This window comes from Cryptomeria japonica, chromosome 11 (genome assembly GCF_030272615.1).
Source record: "Cryptomeria japonica chromosome 11, Sugi_1.0, whole genome shotgun sequence".
NCBI classification, from domain to species: Eukaryota; Viridiplantae; Streptophyta; class Pinopsida; order Cupressales; family Cupressaceae; genus Cryptomeria; species Cryptomeria japonica.
This window is the reverse complement of record NC_081415.1, coordinates 333811169-333834595: the sequence shown is the minus strand read 5'-3', so window position 1 is coordinate 333834595 and position 23427 is coordinate 333811169. Positions and strand designations below refer to the sequence as shown.

General features: G+C 35.0%; 1 protein-coding gene across 13 annotated transcripts in view; it reads left to right on the top strand.

Moving 5' to 3' along the window:
- LOC131075033 (glycerol-3-phosphate acyltransferase 9) overlaps window positions 1-23427 on the top strand; it is a 337473-nt gene that overhangs the window by 251262 nt on the left and 62784 nt on the right. For 5 of the 13 annotated variants that reach the window (XM_058011892.2, XM_058011823.2, XM_058011834.2 and 2 more), the window contains 2 exons: window positions 3739-3798; window positions 3979-4519. In XM_058011892.2, coding sequence (XP_057867875.2) covers window positions 3739-3781 — 43 coding nt within the window. In that variant the 3' untranslated portion in view covers window positions 3782-3798; window positions 3979-4519. Of the gene's footprint in view, window positions 1-3738; window positions 3799-3978; window positions 4520-4590; window positions 4880-8006; window positions 8175-23427 lie in introns of those variants that run through there. The other 8 variants (XM_058011874.2, XM_058011882.2, XM_058011864.2 and 5 more) reach the window with 6 other exon arrangements.

Sequence of the window (23427 nt, the reverse complement as noted above, 5' to 3'; positions counted from 1 at the left end):
GATATTCTTTTTCTTATCATCTATGTTGATCTGATTATCACTGTTAGCTCAACAATTTTGATCAAGCAAATAAAACAGAGTTTTTAGCCAGTCCTTTAACATGACAAATTTGGGACTTTTGCATTATTGCTTCGGTGTTGGCGTTTGGTAGATTGATGGCAGTATCTTTATCTCTTAGTTGAAGTATGTCAGGATTCTCCTTGGTAAGTTTCGAATGCAAGATTGCAAATCTGCTTCGACACCTATGGAAAAAGGGCTGAAATTATCAACAAATTCAGATTCATTTGTGGTGGATGAATCCTCATTTAGGCATCTAGTGGGTAGTCTCATCTATCTCACCGGCACTAGACCTGACCTTAGTTATGTAGTGAGCTACATCTCTCGCTTCCTGATAGCTTCTAAAGTTGAACACAGTGTTGCAACGAAGCATGTGTTGAGATATGTGAAGGGCACTTTTGACATTGGCATTTTGTATGGCAAAAACAATGATCCTAGACTCATTGGTTTCATAGACTTAGATTGGGCAGGTTTTGTTGATGACAGGAAGTCTACATCTGGGTATGTCTTCAGTTTGGGAACAGGTGCAGTCATATGGACTAGCTTGAAGTAGCAAATAGTAACTCTTTCCTTGACCGAAACAAAATATCGGGGAACTGTTAAAGTAGCTTGTGTGGCAGTCTGGCTTCGAAGGATGCTTTCTGACATGCGAATTCTTAAGCAAGGCCTTCACCCCTCTTTTGTGACAATCAAGGGATACTCAAACAAGCCAAAAAATCTAATCTTCCATGAACGAACCAAGCATGTTGAGCTCCACTGCCATTTCATTCAACAGCTTGTCAAAGACGGATCAGTTCAGTTGTAGTATGTTCCAACTGAGGATCAAACTGCAGACATCCTCACCAAGTCTTTGAGCCGAGACAAGTTTGTAAAATTTAGGGGACAACTTGGTGTAGTTGACAAATTGACCATTAACGAAGGGTATTAGATTAATATTTGATTATTTTATTTAATGGTCAATAATGTATTATAGGTAGATTTGATTCTTTCTAATTTAGTCTTTTGTTCTCGAATGTTTCTTTAGGAAACTTCGACAATGCAATTGCCTATATATGTACATTTCATTCCTTTAATAAATTATGCAATTACCATCATTTCAGTATCACTCATTATCCCACCATCAGTGAGGCCTTTCTCATCTCAGAGAACAAAATAAGGCAATGTTGGGTTCAAAACTCCCTTCTTGACAAGTGCATCCTTCAGTTGGCAACATATATGTAATATTTTTAGACATATCAAAAATTGTGCTGATAAGATCATTCACATAGCCCACGTATATTACAATATCATTGCATGTTCTTTTTTAATAATGGTTTAGATTAGGACTCCTAAATGCAGATGAAATAATATCTTTATTCACCTTATATTTAAGATGCTTGTAGCCTGCAGCAACATAAAGGGCCTTCACACATGCAACATTGAAACCTTGTGGTTGATACATAAATGCCTGCTTCCAAATCATCACTGAAGCAAACACCTTTCATTTCTATTTGCAAAAATATCGAGCTGAACTGTGATTTAACAGCCCTCAACAATCTGATAGTCACCATCTTGACTATAGGAGAATTGTTTTTTTCATAATCTTCTCTTCCACACAAAACCTTTTGTGACTGACCTAGCTTTGTACTTAGACAGGGAATTATCTGCCTTAACTTGGTGTGATAACCAATTAGCATCCAATGGGTTTCAGTCAAGGAGGAAATACAACCAAAACCATGATGTTACTTTCCATAGGTGCTGCAAATTTAGTTTACTTCCACATCCTTGCCTTGGACATCCTTATAAGAATGTGGCTTAAAAGTTATAATGGCAGACATCACTGTAAAATACTAAAATGTACGTACATATGAATCCTCTTACCTTGCCTGCTTGGCCTGCCACTTGATCTTCAATGTCTTGTTTGTAGAAGTTTATAATCCCGTTTACTTCTTCAGTGGAACATCATATGTGAAACAAAGGACAGGAGAAGCAGATAAAGGAACACTTTGAATATTTATTTGAGGAGCCATCAGGTACATCAAATAATGTTGCCTCAATATGCCTGTAAGTTGGTTAGCAATCTTTTATTGCTAACATAAATATAAATTTACAAACTCCAAGATTATCCTTGGAATGGGGAATAAACAGTTAATATAAGGCAAGATTCCTAATAATGGTAAATGTTATTAACTGGATATGGAAACTTAAGAATTTACTTTAGAAAATTATAGATCACACCTTTGTATTCAGAGACAATGAACTCACTCACTCAAAAACAAGAACTTACACTTACATGTGGGAAATAACCCATTATTCCTTCCCTCTCTTTTCTGCTGTGGATGAGAAGTTTATGTGGGATTCTGATTTGTGATTGTTCACTCCTCGATTTATTGATGAAGTGCTCTCTTGATAGTTAGGTGAATGAATGTCTAAAGGCACTGCCTTGTCCTATTAGACAATAAATGCCTGTCAGCCTTTTCCGCTTGAAAACTCCTTGTAGAAGATATTATGTATACACTTGCAGGCTAGACTGAAACATAATCTCTCCTTTTCCAGCCCCACACTTTTTCAAATTCATTGTTAGTAATTACTACAAATCCCAAATGATTTCTAGATGACCAATATGCCTTTTTAGATTCCACAGAACTTCATGCAAGATGTGAAAATGTTTATTAGAAGTTCAATTTGAAAGAAGTCAAGAATTGAAAGATTATAATTTTTTAATTGCCTGATATGCAATGAAGTTACATTTCAAAATAAAATAAAAAACTAGACAAGAAACCTACTGCTAAAATAATTAGTTTCATTGTGATGGTGCATATTTCATCATATTTAATAATTGCCAGCATTTAATGCTAATATTGGCATACGAGAACATTATGTTCATTATTATATGATCCAATAGTTTGCATATCGAAGCCATAAACTTACTAATAAAATATAATAACATCCCACTGTTGAGTCAATCAGATTGACTAGAAAGATTTAGCAATGCCAATTCACGAACTCACATTGGTTGTACTGGTTCAACTAAACCATATGGATGAAAAATGCTTAATATGCTACCAGTTAATTCATTGTAGTTGAAACTTGAAACGATGTAGACCAGTGGCACACAAAGTGCTCATGAAAGGTGAACTTTTGTTTTTGTATGAGCTTCCAGATACGTGTGTTAATTCCTAGCCAAAATGAACTACATATGACATTAATCCAGACCGTCCCAAATGCTGGTAAGGGTGCTCTACCAACTGAACTATTAGCCCTTTTCAAGTCTGAGATTTCAATTTAAACCTTTTCTAAGCTTTTAAATTTAAATTTATAAGCTTCACACCACCAATTTAATTCATACATGAGCTTCCAGATCGTTGTTTTAGTACCCAGCAAAAACATACTGGCTAGGACTTGAACCTAGGGTCTCTCAGACACTTTTCTAGGTGCTCAACATCAGAACATCAGTCCTTTGTTTGTGCATGATTTCAGCTTAAATCTTTAGTAAAGTTGACACTTTAAATCATAAGCTTTTCTCAACCAAAATAATCTATTTATGGGCTTCCTGAAAAGTTTCTGGCACCTATTCAATTTAGCTACTTCTTACCCGTTTTTACAATGCAATTCATTTTAATGTGCTGTTATGAGTTTTTTATTTAACACATTTGAATAATTGTCAAATGCAACTCTAATTACAGTTGTTTATCTTTCTAGACAGCAAAGTTTTGTAGAGGCAATGCTAAGGAGATTAGAGTAGAGATAAGTTCTTCCATGGTGAGTTTCTTTTATTCCTTCCTTTTTTAGCAGTTCGTGTTTCTTTTCATGCATTGCATCTCTTGCTTTTGGAGAGGGTTTTTCTTCTTTTCTTCAGTTAGAGAGACTTGATTGGTTTATACATGGGTACCTAATCAGGCCTTTTGTTGTTGGGACTCATTTATGCATTCCTGTATTTAGGTTTTTTCTACTCACCCTAAGTTTCACCTAAGCGAGGGGGGTGTTAAAGCATATTTAGGAGTGCTTGCTTCTAATTTAGCTTTTATGCATCTTGGAAGAGGCATCTCCACTCCATGCTGTTCACCTAATCTGAGACGTTTGTCGATTAGTTTCATATCATAAACAATTGATTTGATGCTTACTTATAAATGTGGATGTGCTAATATTATTCCTCAAAAAGAACACAAGCAGGATTCTTTAAATTGAGCAAATTCGATAAGGATCAAGCTCGCTGAAAAGTGAGTAAATGCACCGAGTTATATGAGAGTATCCTACCTTTGTTTCTTTATTACTAGGAAAGGATGATATCTCTTTATGTGATAAGTTTGAATGAAATAATAGATTGCTATATGCCTTGAGATGAAACATCTGAACAATTCTTGTGTTGAAGTTGCTATGGTAGTCCCTATATTGCTTGGTGAGATTTCTTAGTCAAGATTATGAATGGAATATATTGGACAATAAATGTGTAATCACAACAATCATGTATCATTATTTAATATTTGTTTTCTTCTTATCTATTTAGGTTCTATTTCATTTGATACTGATAATTTCACATATTTTCAATGTCAGTGAACACTCCAACACAATTTTAAATGAGCATGCAATATTCCGTCATGATCCTTTTGTATACCAACAAATAACACTTGTATTCTTGTAGAAACATGTATTCAATATGAATAACAATTCTATGTAATGAGTTAATTGTTATCTTCCTCTTTCTGACTGAATAGCGAAATCTTTTAATAGAAATTGTATTCATGACTACACACGTGAGATGATTCCAACAAACTTTATCACTTTATTATTTGGAGCCTTGAGTGAATGTATTGCATCAGGGCATGAGCAATGTAGTTGGACCATGGTGTTGCATAAGTAGAATTGAAATATGCTTATGACCAATGAAATCTCTTGATAACTAGGATTTCTTACTAGTTCTTGGTGTGAAAATGGTACTTTCTGGCATCAAAACTTTATTATTACACAATCCTTTCAAAGAATTATGCACTTTAAAAAAATTGTACCTCTTTTCGACACCGTATGCAAAAGTTATGGCTTCTAGAAGTTGGAAGACACAAGTTGATGCAAATTGGTGGTTTTGTAATTGCCCCTACTGGAGATATACTATTTGGTCAAGAAAGAGAAGGTTTTGAAATTGCCTCTAATGTAAAAGCCAACAATTTTCAAATTTCGAGGAGGTTTGACCATTGCTGATTGATAGAAATCAAAAGTTTTGTTCGAACTGATTGTGCAAGATGAGAAAATGATCCATGAGTGTTTTGTTTTCAATTTCTTGACACTTGGGCTTCTATTTTCACCCAAAAGTCATTATGATTTCTATGTGGCATTCTCAAGAGACAATGGTGAGCAACATGAAGCATTGTGAATATTTGATTGACATTTTCATCATTCATTCACTATTTGTAGTGTCATTGGTTGAGATGTGAAAGGAAATACAAGAGCAAAGAAGGAAAAACAAAATCCAAGTAAGTTTATTGATGAAGTAAATGTTACCAAGAGAAATGTAAAAACTTTGGAGCAATCACCCAAATGTAAAGGAGGAGGCACAAGAACTTTTGAAAGGGGAAAAGCAAAGAAAAACCCCTTGTGTTATTATGAATGAGGCAATGCCTAAAATGAGAGAGAGAGGGAACAAGAAGCTCTTTACAATATTGTCATTAAGAAGAAATGAGAGAGGAGACATCTCTTAAATAGAGATGAGGAGAGGAGTTACAAAGTAACTCCCAAATCTATGAATGCCACCATTCATAAAATGTGTGTGCCATGTGTACACATCGTCTTATGGAGGAAATCTAATATTCCTTAATAAAGGAAAATAAAAGAAATGACTTGTCCTCACACATGTACTGGAGGACAAATTACATGTAGGAATTCCAAAGGAATATCCTAAACTAAATACAAATAAACCTAAGCCAAATAAAGATTAAATATTCTAACACCCCCCCTTAAACTTTACTTGGGGAGTTTACATCAAACCCTTCAATGGGTTGCAATCCAAGATTTTTACAATGAAATTGGAACTTCTCTTTACAAAGTGGTTTGGTCAAAAAATCTGCAATTTGCTCTTCTCCCTTGCAATAGAGGAGTGAAACTTGTTTGTCTTCAATTTGTTCTCTAATAAAGTGGTGTTGGAGAGAAATGTGCTGTCCTTGCATGGAAAACTAGATTTTTAGCCAAGGCAATGACACTTTGGTTGTCACAATACAATTGAGTTGGTTCGTGTTGAGGTAGACCCAAATCTTCAAGTAGTCTTCTAAGCCACAAGGCTTCTTTGGAAGCATTAGTGCATCCTTTGTACTCAACTTCAGTGGATCCAAGAGAGGTAGATTGTTGCTTTTTACTATTCCAAGAAATTGCTCCTGAACCAACAAAAAAACAATAACCACAAGTAGATTTCTCATCATTGGGATCTCGACCTAGATCGGAATCAGTAAAACCATTTAAAGTAAAATCACAATTTGCATCATAAAACAAACCTACATTAATGGTTCCTTTAATATATCTTAAAATTCTTTTAGCAACTTTAAAGTGTGTTTGTTGAGGTTTAGACATGAATCTTGAATCCAAACCAACACTATAAGCAATATCCGGCCTAGTAAGAGTTAAATAATTCAAACTTCCAACTAATTGTCTATACAAAGTAGGATCAACAAGAGGAGTTTGCATATCAAGCATTAATTTAGTGCCTAATTCAATAGGAATTGAAACATGGTGAGCATCATTTATTTTAAACTTATCTATGAGATCTTGAGCATATTTACTTTGAGATAAGAAAATTCCTTTAGAGGTTTGCCAAATTTGCATTCCTAAGAAATTATGTAAAAGACCTAAATCAGTCCTTTGAATTTTTTTATTAAGTTGAAACTTAATATTTGAAATCAAAATATTGGAACTTGAAGTAAGAATCAAATCATCTACATACAAGATAATAATGATAATATCATCTTCACTATGTTTAATATACAAGTTATGATCATTTTTACTTCTAATAAACCCTTGAGAAAGAAAGAATGCATTAATCTTTGAATACCACTCCCTAGGAGATTGCTTTAATCCATAAATTGATTTCTTTAATTTACAAACTAAGTGTGTATTACCTTCTTTAATAAAACCAGGAGGTGGAGACATATAAATTTTCTCGTGTAAATCACCATTAAGAAAAACACTTTTAACATCCATTTGGTGAATAGGCCAATTCATTCTAAAAGCTAAAGCAAGCACAAGTTTAATTGTAGGCATTTTAGCAACATGAGCAAAAGTTTCAGTATAATCTAAGCCTTCAATTTGAGAAACATCTCTAGCAACTAATCTAGCTTTAAATTTACTAATTTGATTATTAGCATTCAATTTAGTTTTATAAAGCCACTTGCAAGAAACAAGATTTTTACCATGAGGCAAGGGAACTAAATCCCAAGTTTGGTTAGAAATTAAAGTATCATATTCTTCCTTCATTGCTTTTTTGCCAATGTGGTTGATTTTTAGCTTGATCAAATGTTTTAGGATCATTAGAATTCATAATAGTAGTCATTAAAGCATAATTACAATAATTAACTCTTCTAGCTTGAATTCTATCCATTCTAGCTAAGTATTCATCACTATCTTGAATTAAAGATTTAAACCATTTAGGTCTTCTTTTAGAAGTAATGGATTCATCACTAGAAGAAGAGTTATGAGGAGTAGAGTTATTATTATCATCATCACTATCACTAGAAGGAATAGAAAGATATGCATTAGAAGTAGGGTTAAGAGAAGGAGGTTGGTCATCCACAAGCACAACTTTGTTTTGAGCAAGTTCATCATCCTCCACTTTAGAACAATCATGAATGCCTTTTTCTGCAATACAAACATCTCTTGCAACTTTTACCTTGTTAGTAATAGGATTGTAAACTCTATACCTTTAGTATTTTCATCATAACCAACAAAAATAAAAGAAGATTTAACATCAAATTTTTTTCTTTTTTCCTTAGGTTTGTGAACATAAGCAGTGGAACCAAAAATTCTTAAATTCTGCAAATTGGGCTTTCTACCAAACCAAGCTTCTTCAGGAGTTTTATCGTTTAAGGCTTTGGTAGGTGTTCTATTAATTAAATAGGTTGCACAAGCCATAGCTTCAACCCAAAACTTGTAATCCATATTTTTTGCATGCAATAAACATCTAGCCATTTCAACAATGGTCCTATGCTTCCGTTCTGCCACACCATTTTGTTGTGGTGTATAAGGAATGGTAAGCTCATGTTTAATTCCAAAAGATTTCAAATAAGCATTAAATGCATTATTGACATATTCTCTTCCATTGTCAGTACAAAGAATCTTAATTTTAGAACCAGATTGCCTTTCTAGAAACATATGAAATTCAGTAAACACATCAAGTACTTGATCCTTATTATGAAGGAAATATATCCATGTTCTCCTTGAAAAATCATCAACAAAGGTAAGAGCATACCTTGAACCTTGGATGGAGGGATTCTCCATGGGACCCAAGAGATCACTATGAACTAGATGCAATTTAGTATATGCCCTCCAAGATTGACCACGAGGAAAGGGTTCGCTATGCATCTTACCACTCATGCAACCATTGCAAATAATTTGAGAATGAACAATAGTAGGCAATCTATCAACCATATTTGCTTTTTGCATCAATGAAATATAATCAGAATTGAGACGGCCAAGTCTTTCATGCCATATAGTAAAATCAACAGTAGTAAGCAAATAATACTTTGTAGGAGCAAATTTATAGAACTTGAATAAGTTATCGGTATCCATTTTAGCGGTAGCAATAACATGATTAGTTTTTGGATCAATAATATAACACATGCCCCTATAAAAGTTAATCTTATAATCTTGACAAAGTTTAGGAACTGAAATCAAATTTGATTTTAATTCAGGAACTTAAAGAACATCACGTAATTTCCCATTAGGAACATTCACATCACCAATAACTTCAACTTTGCAACTATGATTATTAGCTAATTGAACAAAAATATTGAAAGTATCAAGATGCAAAGATTCAAAACATTCTTTATGAGAAGTAACATGTTGAGATGCACTAGAATCAATAATCCACTCAAGTGGTTGAGAAACATTATAAGTACATGTAAATGCATGAGGAGATGAATTGCCATTATTATTACCTTTCTTATAATGAGGTTTATGTTGTTGATTATTTTGATTATTTTGGTTCATGGGTTTTTTACCATTTTGCTTCTTAAAACAATTATTAGTAATATGTCCATCTTTCCCACAATATGTGCAATGGGGTCTTGTTTGATAATTATTCATTTGATTATTGTACGTATTATTATGATTATTATTATGAAAATTGTTATGATAGGATTTAGAATGAGATTGATAGTTAGAAGATTTGTGATTATTATTATGATTATGATTATTATTATTGGATCTAAAATTATTATTATGATTTTGGTTTTTAGACATAAAAACATGTTTACTACTTTTAAGAGTACCAAATTGAATTAATTTAGCTTCCTCTTGACGTAAAAAATTACAAAAAATATCATAAGTTAATTGAGTAGCTAAGCTAGGAATAACAAGTTGAGCATGAATATTTGTAATAAATTGCTGAAATTGACGAGGAAGACATTTTTTAAGAATAAGATGAATTAAACATAAATCAGCTAGCGTAACTCCTAAATTGGTTATTTGACTATTAATAGAATCAAACTTTAATAAGAATTCATCTATGGTTTTAAAATTTGTATACCTGAGATCTTCAAGTTGATCTTGAAGCTGAATTTTTCGGGATTTATTTGAACTATCATAAGTTGTTTTAAAAATTTCCCAAGCTTCATATGCTTTTGTACAATATCCAATTAGAACATACAAATCATGAACCATGGAAATACCAATTAAACCAAGTGCTTCCTCATTTTGAACTTTCCATATGTCTTGGTTGGCTTGATGAGTAGTTGAAGCAGGCTCTGAGGTTTTATCAGTAGCAACATCCAAAAGGTGTTTGAAACAAAAAATAAATGAAATATGTGTTTTCCATGAATGATAATTGGAACTATTTAATTTAATTTTCAGAATTAATGTAGACATGATAGAAAAATAATGATTAGTAAAAATATTACCCCCTTTGATTAAAAAAAAAAAAAAAAACCTCCTTTAAATAAAATTGAATATAATATAATAATTTATTTAAATTTTTTTTATTATTAAAAACTGTTATTTTAAAATAACAAATTTAAATTTAAACAAAACTCAAATTTTAATTAAACAAACTTTTTATCAACAATAAAACAATTATATTAAAACTTTATATAAAAAAAGATCATAAACTTTTTTAAAACTTTTAAATTTTTGAACTTTTTATATACTTTATAAAACTTTATAAAACTTTAATACAAACTTTTAAAACTCTTTTTATATATTAAAATCTTTATAAAGTTTTATTTAAACTTTGTAAAAATGAAAAGCATATACGTATGAATAAGAAGAGAAACTTTAACTTTTTATAAACTTAAGTTTATTGGAAGTTTGTTTTATAGGTGAAAGTTAGAAGGCTTTTTAAAAATAAAAAGTAGAATATACGTGAAGGAGAATGGCAGGATACGAAATGCAGAGGGCAGAGAAAATAAAACGTTATCCAATGCATGCAATTGAACGAAAAATGTAAAGAGAGGCGAGAGAGGTTGAAGGGAATAAATGCAGAGGCGTTTCAAAACATTTCCAGAGCAGAATGCAGAGACATTAGATAGTTCAGGAAAGAGTACAAAGATGTAACGACAACAAACTTATGATAGCAGAAGTTGGAAAATAATACGAGTAGAAATAGTTACAGAGACGTTACAATAGCAGAAGTTGAAAAAAAAAATACGAATGAATGTGAGATGAATGAAATACAATGTAGAACTGCAAGCAAAGAGATTTATGCCTTCTAAAGGGTAGAACTTGCAGAAAATGTTACTCTGATATTTTTTGTAAATACACAAAGATTCAATGAAGAAACAATATAAAAAAATTATTTTTATTAAAAAAAAAACTTGCAAGTAAATGAAATGATAGAAGCTACAAACAAATAGAGAATGCAATTTAATAATAAATCAGTTTTGGCGGCAAGCCGACCAAACATATTAAAGAGGTTGAATTTGGGGGTAAACCTTCCAAACTAGTCACAATAAAAAAAAACCAGAAAGAAGAAACTTTGGTGGCAAGCCTTCCAAAGCCACACCTTTAAACCAGAAAGAAGAAACTTTGGTAGCAAGTCTTCCAAAGCTTTATTTAAAAAAACAAACAAACTAGAATCTAAGAAGATTAAACCTGCAGGCAAACTTGTTAACAAGTTTGAAAAAAAATTAAAACTGAAACCAAAACCTGCACAATAGAAAATATTATAAAAAGAACTTCTTCTCCTCTCAACAATGCCTCCAACAAGGTGAACTCCACAGAATGGTAACCTTCATCAATCTCAACTTGAAACAAGAATTAGAAACCTGCTTTGATACCATGAAAGGAAATACAAGAGCAAGGAAATAAAAACAAAATACAAGTTTATTGATGAAGTAAATGTTACCAAGAGAAATGCAAAAACCTTGGAGCAATCACCCAAATGTGAAGAAGGAGACACAAAAACTTTTGAAAGGGGAAAAGCAAAGAAAAACCCCTTGTGTTATTATGAATGATACAATGCCTAAAATGAGAGAGAGAGAGAGAGAGGGGGGGAGCAAGAAGCTCTTTACAATATTGTCATTAAGAAGAAATGAGAGAGGAGACATCTCTTAAATAGAGATGAGGAGAGGAGTTACAAAGTAACTCCAAAATCTATGAATGCCACCATTCATAAAATGTGTGTGCCATGTGTCCACATCCTCTTATGGAGGAAATCTAATATTCCTTAATAAAGGAAAATAAAAGAAATGATTTGTCCTCACGCATACTAGAGGACAAATTACATGTAAGAATTCGAAAGGAATATCCTAAACTAAATACAAATAAACCTAAGTCAAGTAAAGATTAAATATTCTAACAAGATGAGCATTGCTTGGAGGTTGTATCATCTAGTTTGATGATGCAAATTGTTGGTTGATATCTTTGTGTTCATTTGGACACACTCTGAATAGAGTTGTGGAGGACATTTACAAGCATGATGATATTGGCCTTGGAGGGACATTAAGACTTGAATTACTGCAAAATTAGTGGATTTCTTATTGGGGTTTTCTCTGTGTTCTAGTTTCTGTAGGATAAACATTATGCCATGGCTAACTTATGTTGTTGTGTGGATGTTCATTTCTTGTTTCTTTTCATTGTAAGTTGAGTATGCAGTTTGTTATGGTTTTTATAAATTAAAGGTTATTCCATTTTCCTCTATCGAGTAAAATTATATTTGGGATGGGTGAGTCAGGTGGTTTTGAAATGTGATTAGTTATAGATTTGTGTAAGTTGTTAGGTTGGTAGCCAATTATAGAGTTGAGGAATCCATCCTTTTGCAATGGTTTTTGTTGCATATTTGGCCCTTGAGGTGGTGCAATATAATTCAAGAAAGTAATATTGGTAGATGAGGTGTAATATTCACTATTGTATACATATCAAACCTAAAATTAAAAGCCTCCATAGTCTAAAGTGGAGACCACAATTTTGATTGTGTATGGAGTAGGGTTGTACATCTCATTTGAATGATAAATAAGTTTATTGGAGAAACAATGCCTTGTGTAATTCTTGCATTAAGGGAGCCACTTACACTAAATCAATGTCTTGCTTGGTGGCACCTTAGAAACCCACCTTCATGTTTTTTATGAAATGCATTGTTGCAGGATGGAAACCAAATATATGAAAGGGACTTTTCATACTTGGCCATTTTGCTTGGGTGTAACTTGAGAGGTAGGCACTTAGAAGTAGTTGCAATGTTTTGATTAAGTAAAAACGGGTTTTTGAAAGGAACCCAAACCTTTTACATAACAAGAGATAGAAGAAGCATTAAAGCGGAAAAGATCTGTGCCTGATCACCCCAAAACAAAATTAGATTCCATCCAAACCAAAAAGGGATCTCAAAACACATAGGGCCGCACTAAGACAACAAAAAGATAGCAAAAGGACAGCACAAAGACAAAGATAGAGACTGAGACAACTAGACATTTTTCATAATATCTTCTGTAGGAACCACCATCTGCTTCATGTTGTCCGCAGAGGCCTTCAAATCATCCAACTCACGTCCCTTGATGTCACCCTGATTCCTGGTGTTGGCTCTAGTTCTTTTCTCATGACCTCTTTTCTCTGTCTGGCCCTTGTCGCCCTCTTTGTCTTTAAAGTTATCAAATCTGTTAATCAAAATGTTCATATTGTCCACAGAGGCTTTAAGAATCTGGAAATTCTGTTCAGCTATCCTCTTCATGGTTTGTTCCATTTTGTTGACTCTATTGCCAGATTTTTCATGGTAATTTCCAACCCATTCGCCTCTCTATTCCCTTCCATTTCCTTAACCTTCTTCTCAGTTTCAAGAATTTTACTAACCATGTTTGCAATAGCTTCAGCATTGTTGATTGCCACCACCAATTCTTTAACATTTTAAGAAAGAGGTTTGTCTCCTATCGTGGCCTTTTTGGTGACATTCATATCATTCTTCAGGTTATTGATATCTTTCACAATTCTATTGATAGTATCACAAAATCCCTTAATACTATCATTATCCCCATGACAATCACTAGGATTTCCCCTTTTATCCTCTTGGCTATCATTCTGCAATCCTTGGGTATTCAAATCCTCATCACGACCCACATCCGGAATCTCATCCCCCTCCTTACCCTTCACATTGTCATTTTTTCCCTCCTCCACATCCTCATCAGAAGCTATCAAAATATGTTTTTTATCTTTGTTAACTCCCTTGCTAATGTTCTTATTCCTCTGGGTTTGTTTCCCCATTCCTTTACCTTTCTTGCTTTTGATGAATTTTTCCTCAAAGGACTCATCCTCGGAGTCCAAGATATCAAAATCAACCACAATCCTCTTTCTCTTCCCCTTATTCCTCCCCTTTTTGCTAAGCTCCTCTAACTCACCTTCGGTTTCCGAGTCATAGTTGAAACCACTATACTCATTTTCTGTTTCTTCAGCCTTGGTATTTTTACCTCTAATTGGTTTCTCTATGCATTTCCCTTTTAGCAATTTGTACACTAAAACCATAAGACCCTGATGAAGAGCATGGTCTCCCTGAGGGTCTTTCTGCATTTCTTTAATTGTGTGTCCATGGAACAAGAAAGATAATAGGGCAAGCTTACCTTTTCACCATGGCGGAAGTGGTTGAGCAACACAAAATGGTTCTCGTAAGCTCTCGTAAATCTCCCATCTAGCTTAATGTAGGTTATGGTAGCAAACAACACGAACCTCCATGGCTTGTAGATGCATTTTGGGGAGTGATAGGAGTTATCCACCTTCACCATTTTCTTGTTTTCGCCATCCGTGATAGGAACTTTGTCCTCTGCCTTATCAGAGACACTACGATCTCTATAGAACTTAATACCCTCTGTCACCATCCCCGTGGCTTCTGCAATAATATCTTCATCCACCGTCATCATCTGAGTTCCCACCAAAACTTTGCCACTCTTCCAATTCTTTATAAAGTGCTTGGTGATTGTTGGGTCTTTACCACAGAGCCTCTCCATGAACACACTTAATCCCCCCTCCTGTAGCATCTCCCAAACCTCTCTGTTCTTCTTCCAATCCGAACATGAGGTTGGTTCAAACCTTTTTTTGTCCCCTCCCATTTTTCCTTCACAATCACTGGAATTCCTAATATCTGCTTTGATTTTTCTTCTCTGGTTTCTATTATTGCTCTGAAATACAACCCAGACGTGCCCTGTTAATATGATAGGACAATTACATAAATGCTCATCACCGCCGTTGTAATCCTTCATCGAAAAAAGTGGGAAAAGCATTAGGAATTATGATTGATGATGCCACGTTGCCTCATCTGGATACGGTCCAGATCGAACAAGGATTTCGCCTCACACGCAAGTTTAGTCTCCCCATTAATAGTAATGATTTCCTCGGTTCGATAGGCCAGGTTGGCTGCCCAGTCAGCACACGAGTTAGCTTCCCTGTACACATGTGTGAAGACACACATATCAAAGGTTTCACTTATTTTCTTCACTGCTTTAATGGCATTGTTTATTGACCATGAAGGCGGGAACACCTTATTCAAACAGTTTATGATATTCAAAGAGTCACCTTCACACCATACTCTGGTACAATTGGCTTCCTTTGCTAGCGCCATCCCATGATAAGACGCCATAGCCTCAACAACATGATTTGTTTGACTTCCAATAGGGATACATTTAATGATTTTGTATTTTCCCCATTCATCCCTTAAAACCACTCCACACCCCGCATTGTCAGGGTTACTCTTTGAAGCGCCATCAAAGTTGATTTTCATCCAGCCATGGGGAGGGCTTTCCCATTTCACACCTTCCCTAGGATTATCCTGCAAGATATCTCTTCCCTTCAATCTCTAGTTCTTGAAGATAAAATGATCATTCTGATCTTGGGGATTGGCTATTCAACCTATGATGTTAATATTGTCCACTATATGACGTTTAATTTTCTCAAAAATTATTTAAGCCTTAGATGCCTTCTCTCTAAACACTCTTTCATTTCTCTCTTTCCATATTCCCCGACAAATATAGGGTAAAACCAGTCTCCATAACAAAATTATAGTTTTATTCCTTGAGGGATGATGCCAAGAATTAAAAACCTCTTAGACTGATTCCGAAAATATCCAACTGATATTGAAATAATCTAGACATCTAGCCCAGATATCAGCAGAGAAGGGGCAATGGAAGAACAAGTGGTTAATGGTTTCCCCATTTTGCATACAAAGAAAACAAACACTAGGCATACATATTCCTCTTTTTCTGAGGTTATCAATAGTCAAAATTTTATCTTGAAGGGCAGTCCAGAAAAAAATATTAATTTTAGGAATTAGGCCTTTCACCCAAGCCTTAGCCCAACAAGGACTCTCCAACTTAAAAAACTGTTGATTATAGAAAGAGGCAACAAAAAATTTACCATTTGCTGTGAGTTTCCAGATTAGTTGATCCTCATCATCCACCACCACCATGGAGTTCATAATTTTGTTCAAATTACCAAGGGAGGGATCAACATGGGATAATTCCTTCCACTGTCCTTCATTCCAATAGTCACCCACCATAGTGCCATATTTCTCCTTACACTGATTCTGAAATTCACCCCAATCAGGACTTTCACTCAACGAGGTATCAAGCAACCAAGAATCTTCCCAGAATTTAATGAGGTTTCCTTTCCCCACCTTCCATTTCACACCTTTGGTAATAAGATCTCTTGTTCTTGAAATATTTTTCCAAATATTAGAACCAATTGGGATATCTTTGACATTGAGGAAGCTTAGAATGGTAGGATATTGTCTTTTATACTTGTTGTCCCATATCATTTTCCATTCTCCTTGGGTGTTATAACCTCTCCATATCTGCTTAGCCATAAGAAACTCATTCATGTCTCTTATTCTTCTGAGGCCAAGACCCCCCTTTCTTATAGGTTTACAAACCTTATCCCATGCAATCAAATTCATTCCCTTCTTCTCCTCGACCCTTGTCCACAGAAAAGATCTTTGAATTTTTTCAATAGCCTCTGCAAACTTGGTAGGAATTTTGAATAGGCTGATGGCATAAATTGGAATACTCTGAAGAGTAGATTTCAAAAGTTGAACCTTACCAGCTTGGCTGAGAAGAGAGCCTTTCCAACCAGCTAGCCTCCTATGAAATTTATCCACAAGAGTATCCCAGAAAGTATCAGGAGGGACTCGACATAAAGGGAGCCCAAGATAGGAAGTAGGAAGATTCCCCAATTGACACCCCAAAATGTTACTTATTTTTATTTGTCTTCTTTCCGGAGTGTTGATGAAATAAACAAAGCTTTTAGATCAATTTATCAATTGATCGGTGGCTGACCCATAACTATCCAATGCTTTCTTTAAACTCCTAGAATCTTTCACTGAAGCATTCCCCATAATAATAGAGTCATCCACAAATTGTTGATGGGAGCAAACTTGATCCGCAGAAGAAGGTTTCAATCCACAAAACTCTCCCTTCTCAACAAGATTTCCAATGAATCTTCCCAGACATTCCGCCATGATAATAAAAAGAACTGGGGATAGAGGATCCCCCTGTCTGATACCCCTTGAGGATTTGAAGAAGGGGGAAGGAGACCAATTGATTAAGACAAAAAAAAAGCAGAAGAAACCAATTGCAGAATAAGACATATACTTTTAGAGCTAAAACCAAAAGCAGAGAGAACATCCATCATAAATCCCCAGTCCACTCTATCATAGGCTTTAGATAAGTCAAGCTTCAAAAGAAAGCCTTCATTTTTAGTACTAGAGAGTGAGTGAATATTTTCATGGACCGATATTATCGAATCCAAGATTTGTCTCCCAGGGACAAAGCCACTTTGCTGGGGAGAAATGAGAGTAGACTCAAGATTCTAGAAGTCAAAACCTTAGAGATGATCTTGTACAAAGAATTGCAAAGGTTGATAGGTCTAAAAAGATCCATGGAATCAGCTCCCATCTTTTTGGGAATAAGAGCAATGAAAGTGCCATTGAATTCTTTCAAAATTCTTCTTGCACCAAAAAATTCTTTCACAGCATTTGAAACATCACCCCCAACAATATGCCAATACATTTGAAAAAAGAACACGGGAAAACCATCCGGGGCCAGGGCCTTGTTACCTTCAAAGGAGTTGTCAGCTTTCAGAATCTCATCGTTGGATGGAATAGCAGTGAGATATGAATTCTGATCCGCACCCAAGATAGAGGGAATACAATCTAAAAGGTCCCTTTGAGCTTGCAGGTCCAAATTATGTTCCTTAGTTAGGAGATTGGAGAAAAACTCTTCATCTTCAACAATTCTACCATTAACTTTAAGCTGGGGTATCATATTGATGGCCTTATGTTTCAGAGTTCACATATGAAAGTATTTGGTATTTCTATCCCCTTCCTTCAACCAAATATTTCTTGACCTTTGTTTCCAGAAAATTTCTTCTTTTGCTATTATGTCATGATATTTCATAAGAATCTCGTCTTCAACATCTCTCAAGACCTTTGTATAGCCATTATTTTGAATTTTATCCTGGATATCTTTCAGATCTAAGAGGATGGAGGCTTTAGAAGCAAAGATGTTCCCAAAGGACTCCTTGTTCCATCTTTTAACATTATCTTTCACAAATTTTAACTTTTTGACCACCTTATACATAGCATTTCCTTCAATTCTAACCTGCCACCATTCCTTGATTTTGCTTTCCATATCCGAGTGTTTAGTCCACATTCTCTCAAATCTATAAGGGAAGTGTCTTCTTCCCTTCTTGGCATCAGTCGTAAAGGATATAGGATAATGATCCGATCCTACCCTTATATGAGCTGATAAATAGCAGAAGTAAGAATTAAACCAATCTAGAGAAATTAAAGCTCTATCAAGCCTGACCTGAATTAAAACTTCCCCACTCCTTCTGTTGGTTCTAGGTATATTTAACTCCTTGCAAATCCAGGTCATGGAGAGCATTATTATTGATGAATTCCATCAAATCCAATGTGCTGTCCAGATTGGTTTGGCACCCTCCCTTTTTCTCATTTTCTTTCAAAGCGGTATTGAAATCCCCCATAATAATCTAGCTATATTCAACAAACTTACTCCTAAACAAGGATAAGCTTTTCCAGAAATCACTTCTACCAGTCATGGTGTTTGGGGCATACACATTAGTTAAGACCCACGAAGTACCCTCTTTCAAATATTTAAATCTAATACAAGCCAGATTGTTGTCTTGAATCAACACTTCGACTTTTACATTATTTTTATTCCAGAAAGTAGCAATACCCCCCGATGCTCCTTTTGAACTGCACCACCACTAACTCCTCCATTACTAAACATTTTCAAACATCCAACCTTATCCTTAGGCATTTTGGTTTCCTGAATCAAAAAAATATCCGGGTTTTTGTCTCTAATCATAATTTTAATTAAATCATGTTTGTGAGGATTGTTCAATCCTCGAATGTTCCAGGAGATAATCTTCATGACTTTTTAGAAATACCTGCCTCAAAGATGATTTTTTGAGTCCCGTTTGCTATATTCTTGCTTCTTTCCATGGTCCTCTTCTTAGAAGTAGTTGCAATGTTATTCTATGTGTGCCAACTTGAATTGGGTGTGACAAATGTACCTACAAGCCTTTCGTTAAACCTATTTTAGGAATAAATAAATGCTAATAGTTTGGGGAATTGTTCTCACCACTAGTGGAAGTGAACACCAACTTCAGTGATATCATCAACTAAACATGTACTTTATCAGATGGATGACATTAGTTTGTCTAAAAGTGTATGTAGCTAAGAATGTGTTTGGATTTGGTAAGATGGTCATATGCCATCTTGCATATTGATGTATTGGCTATCACCTATAAATATGTGAAATGCCACAACTAAGCAATCAATTATATGTTGTAGAATTGACACATGAAATACAAACATTAAACATTATTATAATCATGCCAACAAAATATGTAGTGGGAAGAACTCCAAGGCTCATTTCATTCAAATGATATTATTTTGTGACAATCTCGTCACATCTCAATTATCTAAAAGCTTAGTATTTTAATCATGAAAAAAACACACTGGAGTATACCATATAAATGCTAGACAACAAATAAAATTTTGTTTGCAATCAATAAATGTTCACACTTGATACATGTGCAACCTACCAAGATCCACTATGTGCATGCCATGTGTGACTTCATTTCGAGGCCCATTTACCACATAAGAAGGGTATGCAATTTAAAGTCTTTAAAAAAGTGTATATTGAAAAATTTAACATTATATATAGTTTTTCGAACCCTAAAAAAGTCATGTTGTACATTACATTCGGTTTTGATATGTGACAAGTCTTATATGTTATTTTAGGATTCAAGCATTAAAAATTCTACATTTTAATTGTGATGGATGTTTCATTCAACTTTGTTGTTACATACACACTTTCCAAGGGTTTCAGCTTGATTTGCAATTATATTTGTTCATTACATTGGGTCGAATTCATAGGTGTGGATTTGATGCTGGGGCATCTAGTGGTGGAAGGGCAATCTTGTATCACCTAGAAATATTGTATTTTCTTTTTCTTTCATTGCTCACTTTAATTTTTATGGAGCATGTGATGACACTTACAAGGTGTAGGATAGTCAAAAGCTTTAAATGACAAAATATTTAGCTTCCAATTTTTAGTAAGTCGACCTATTCAAGTTTGTATATACATGAAAACTAACCCCAAGGAGCAAAACTAAAAAATAAAATGACTGCTAAATCAATCATTTCAATGTTTTGCACTATTGGAAAGATATTAAAGTTTTTGTCTAACCAAAAGTTATGGCTCCTAGAAGTTGTGCCACCAAAACTCAAGTTTCAACGAAAAGTCCTCTTGGGCGAGAAAATGACCCATTGGACGCCAAAAAGAAGAAAAATTGCACTTTCTAGAATATTTTACGGCGGTTATTAGTGCTAAATAAATATGTGAATTGAGGTTTATAGGACAGTTCCATTAGTACAAATTGTGGCTCCAAATTGTCGAGTTTTCTTAAAGAGTTGTTTTTCTTTGTAATGATTTGAGCCCATGTGGCAATAGCATACAATTTTTTGAATTTTTTTTATTAGGCAAAAATAGGTTTTGAGGGGACCCGAAACCCCTTACAAAAGAGAACCAGGGACTAGAACCCAACAGATAAGGTTGTCTCGATAGATAGAAATTAAACACCAGTAGCCCAAACCAAGACAAGAAAACAGGATAGCAAGGAACTATCCCCAGGGATTACAAACACCCTGTACTAGTGGAAAAGACAACACACCCTAACCAACAAGGAAAGCCCTTTAAAATTGCTAGCATACACCAAGGAAAGCACACAACAAAGGGTTTTAGCTGGCTCCCTCAACCAGAAGAGGACAAGAAACACATTACTTCTTCCCTTTATGGGAGCGAAGGGTCATATCAAAAGTACTCGCAGATTTAGATTTATTCTTTTTCACCGATATCCACCCTTCTTCCACTTTCGCAACAAAATCCATCCAAGAAGTTGGGTGCAAAGGACCCGAGAAAGAGCCAACCAAGCCCAAAGAACCAACAACATCCAAAGAGCTAGCATCATCAACTTCCTCCCTGTCAGCAATGGGAAAGACAACCACATCAGAAGAAACACCAGCCTGCGACCCACAAGCCCCAGCAACCTCCAAAGGTCGGGAAGAATCAAAACCACCCTCCCTAGAGGAAGCCTCCCCATCCGCCAGAGGAGCCGTAGTAGCAGTCGGGCTAACCTAAGCAACCACTTGGGAGAAACTTCACTGTGAAGATTTCTTCACAACATAATAATGTTGAGCTGAAGCACCGTTCCACCAAGACACAAAACGTTTCGTAGTAACACCAAGATCACATTTAGCAGCAACATGACCCGTTTTAAATCACTTTCTGCACCTGAAGGGAATCCCTTCAAAGTCCAAAGGCTGAATCCAATGGCCCTTAGAAGACATAAGCTTAATCTCTACAGGCAAACCCTTAGACACATTAATGTCCACCAAAATGCAAGAATAGGTAGAATTGCAAATATTAAAAGAATCAGCGTCGAACATCAGAAGGTTCCCAAGAGCCCCACCCACTTCCTCCAAAAGAGAATCCACCCAAAGATGAAGTGGGAGGTTAGGGAGCCTAACCCAAATAGGCATCTTGTTGAAAGTTTCAGAAGAGGGATTGAAATCTTTGTGCCAAGGCTTAACCATTAACACAAAACAATCATCCTAGCTGAAGAAATGATCACACAAAATACGGTTTATGTCCTCAACATTGCCAAATTTTGCTATGGAAAACCCTTTAGCCAAAGGAAAGATATGAACTGTACCAGACAAGATGGGCTCCCAGTGCTTGGATATCCATGCATGAAGATCAGGAAGGCTGGGCCAAAACCCTCTAAATCTACAAATAATACCATGAGCAGCAAAAACAAAGACAGCATGATCAATCTCAGCCTCAATATCCTCCTCTAGATAAATTGCAATAGACCTGCAGACAAGAAAAGGCTCGGCCACAGGAGCAAACTTCTTTGCAACCCCAACTTTGGAGCGATTACCCCCAGGTGGCGGAGCAGACACAACACCCACACCCGAAGAGGTAAGAGCCTGTGCAGAAGGCGGCGGACGAGCACCCGAAGCGGAAAGAGAAGCCAACAAGGAAGAAGATCCCACATTTGCAGTTCTCATTTCATTAGGTTAATAAAAAGAAAGTGTTTCTTTCTTGAATTTTTTGTTTATCTCTTTGTTGTTTGTGTGTTTGGGTTTTTAAGGGGAGTACCCTTCATCAAGTGTATTAGAGCATAAGTTTGTGTGTAAATAGGTTGTCGAATGTGAGGCAATTTGCACTAGGAGTGTGGTTGTGGGTTTGATAAAAATGCCTTCATAAAGGAACCATGGTAGAAGAAATGTTGTTATGACAAACAATGGTTTTAGAGCCCTCTACTAACAAGTTCAAGCATTGCAAGAGGAGCTACGAAGAGGAGTTGATTTTAGAGGAAGAGATGAAAGTGAGGATGAATCTGAAGGAGTCCAGTTTGAAGAAGAACAAGTAGCGAGAAATCCTAAAGAAAGATTTTTTAGGGCCATTTCCAAGATTGGAAAGAGGCCAAAGACCAAGGTTTCTACATTTTTTAGAAATCTAAATCTGGAGGAATTAATTGATTGGATCAATGATATGAAGTATTCTGAGTATGAAGAGGTGTGTGACCCATATGGGAGTGTATTCCCTCCATATGGAGGTGTGTGACCCCCACATGGGAGGGTTGCGCCTCCCATATGGAGGCTACCACCCTCCTTTGAGGACAACATGTAGCGCACTAAAAAATAAAGAATAATTAATATTAAATTTTATTTTTAAAATTATATATATATATATATATATATATATATATATATATATATATATATATATATACAAGAAGAACAAAAAATAAATTTAAAGAAAACACTTATTTGTTGTTGCTACAACAATCAGCATAAAGATAATAATAAATTTGATACACAAAATAAAAATATGAAACCTACACAAGAAATTGACGACTCCATTAAATCTGCAAGGAGAACATGAAATGATGAATAAATAAAACTCATATAATAATAAATAAATGATATCACTGTTTTTACACCAAATCAGTAGTATCATTTATTTATTAATATGCGTTTTGTTTATTTCTCATTTATTATACGAGTCATTTATTTATTGCTTGGGAGAGAAGGTTGTAAAAAGGAAGTTAGACTGGAATACATTTCTACATAGGGCAAATAGCAGACATATTTACAAAGGCATTGGCGAAGGATACTTTTGAGTATCTCAAACAAAA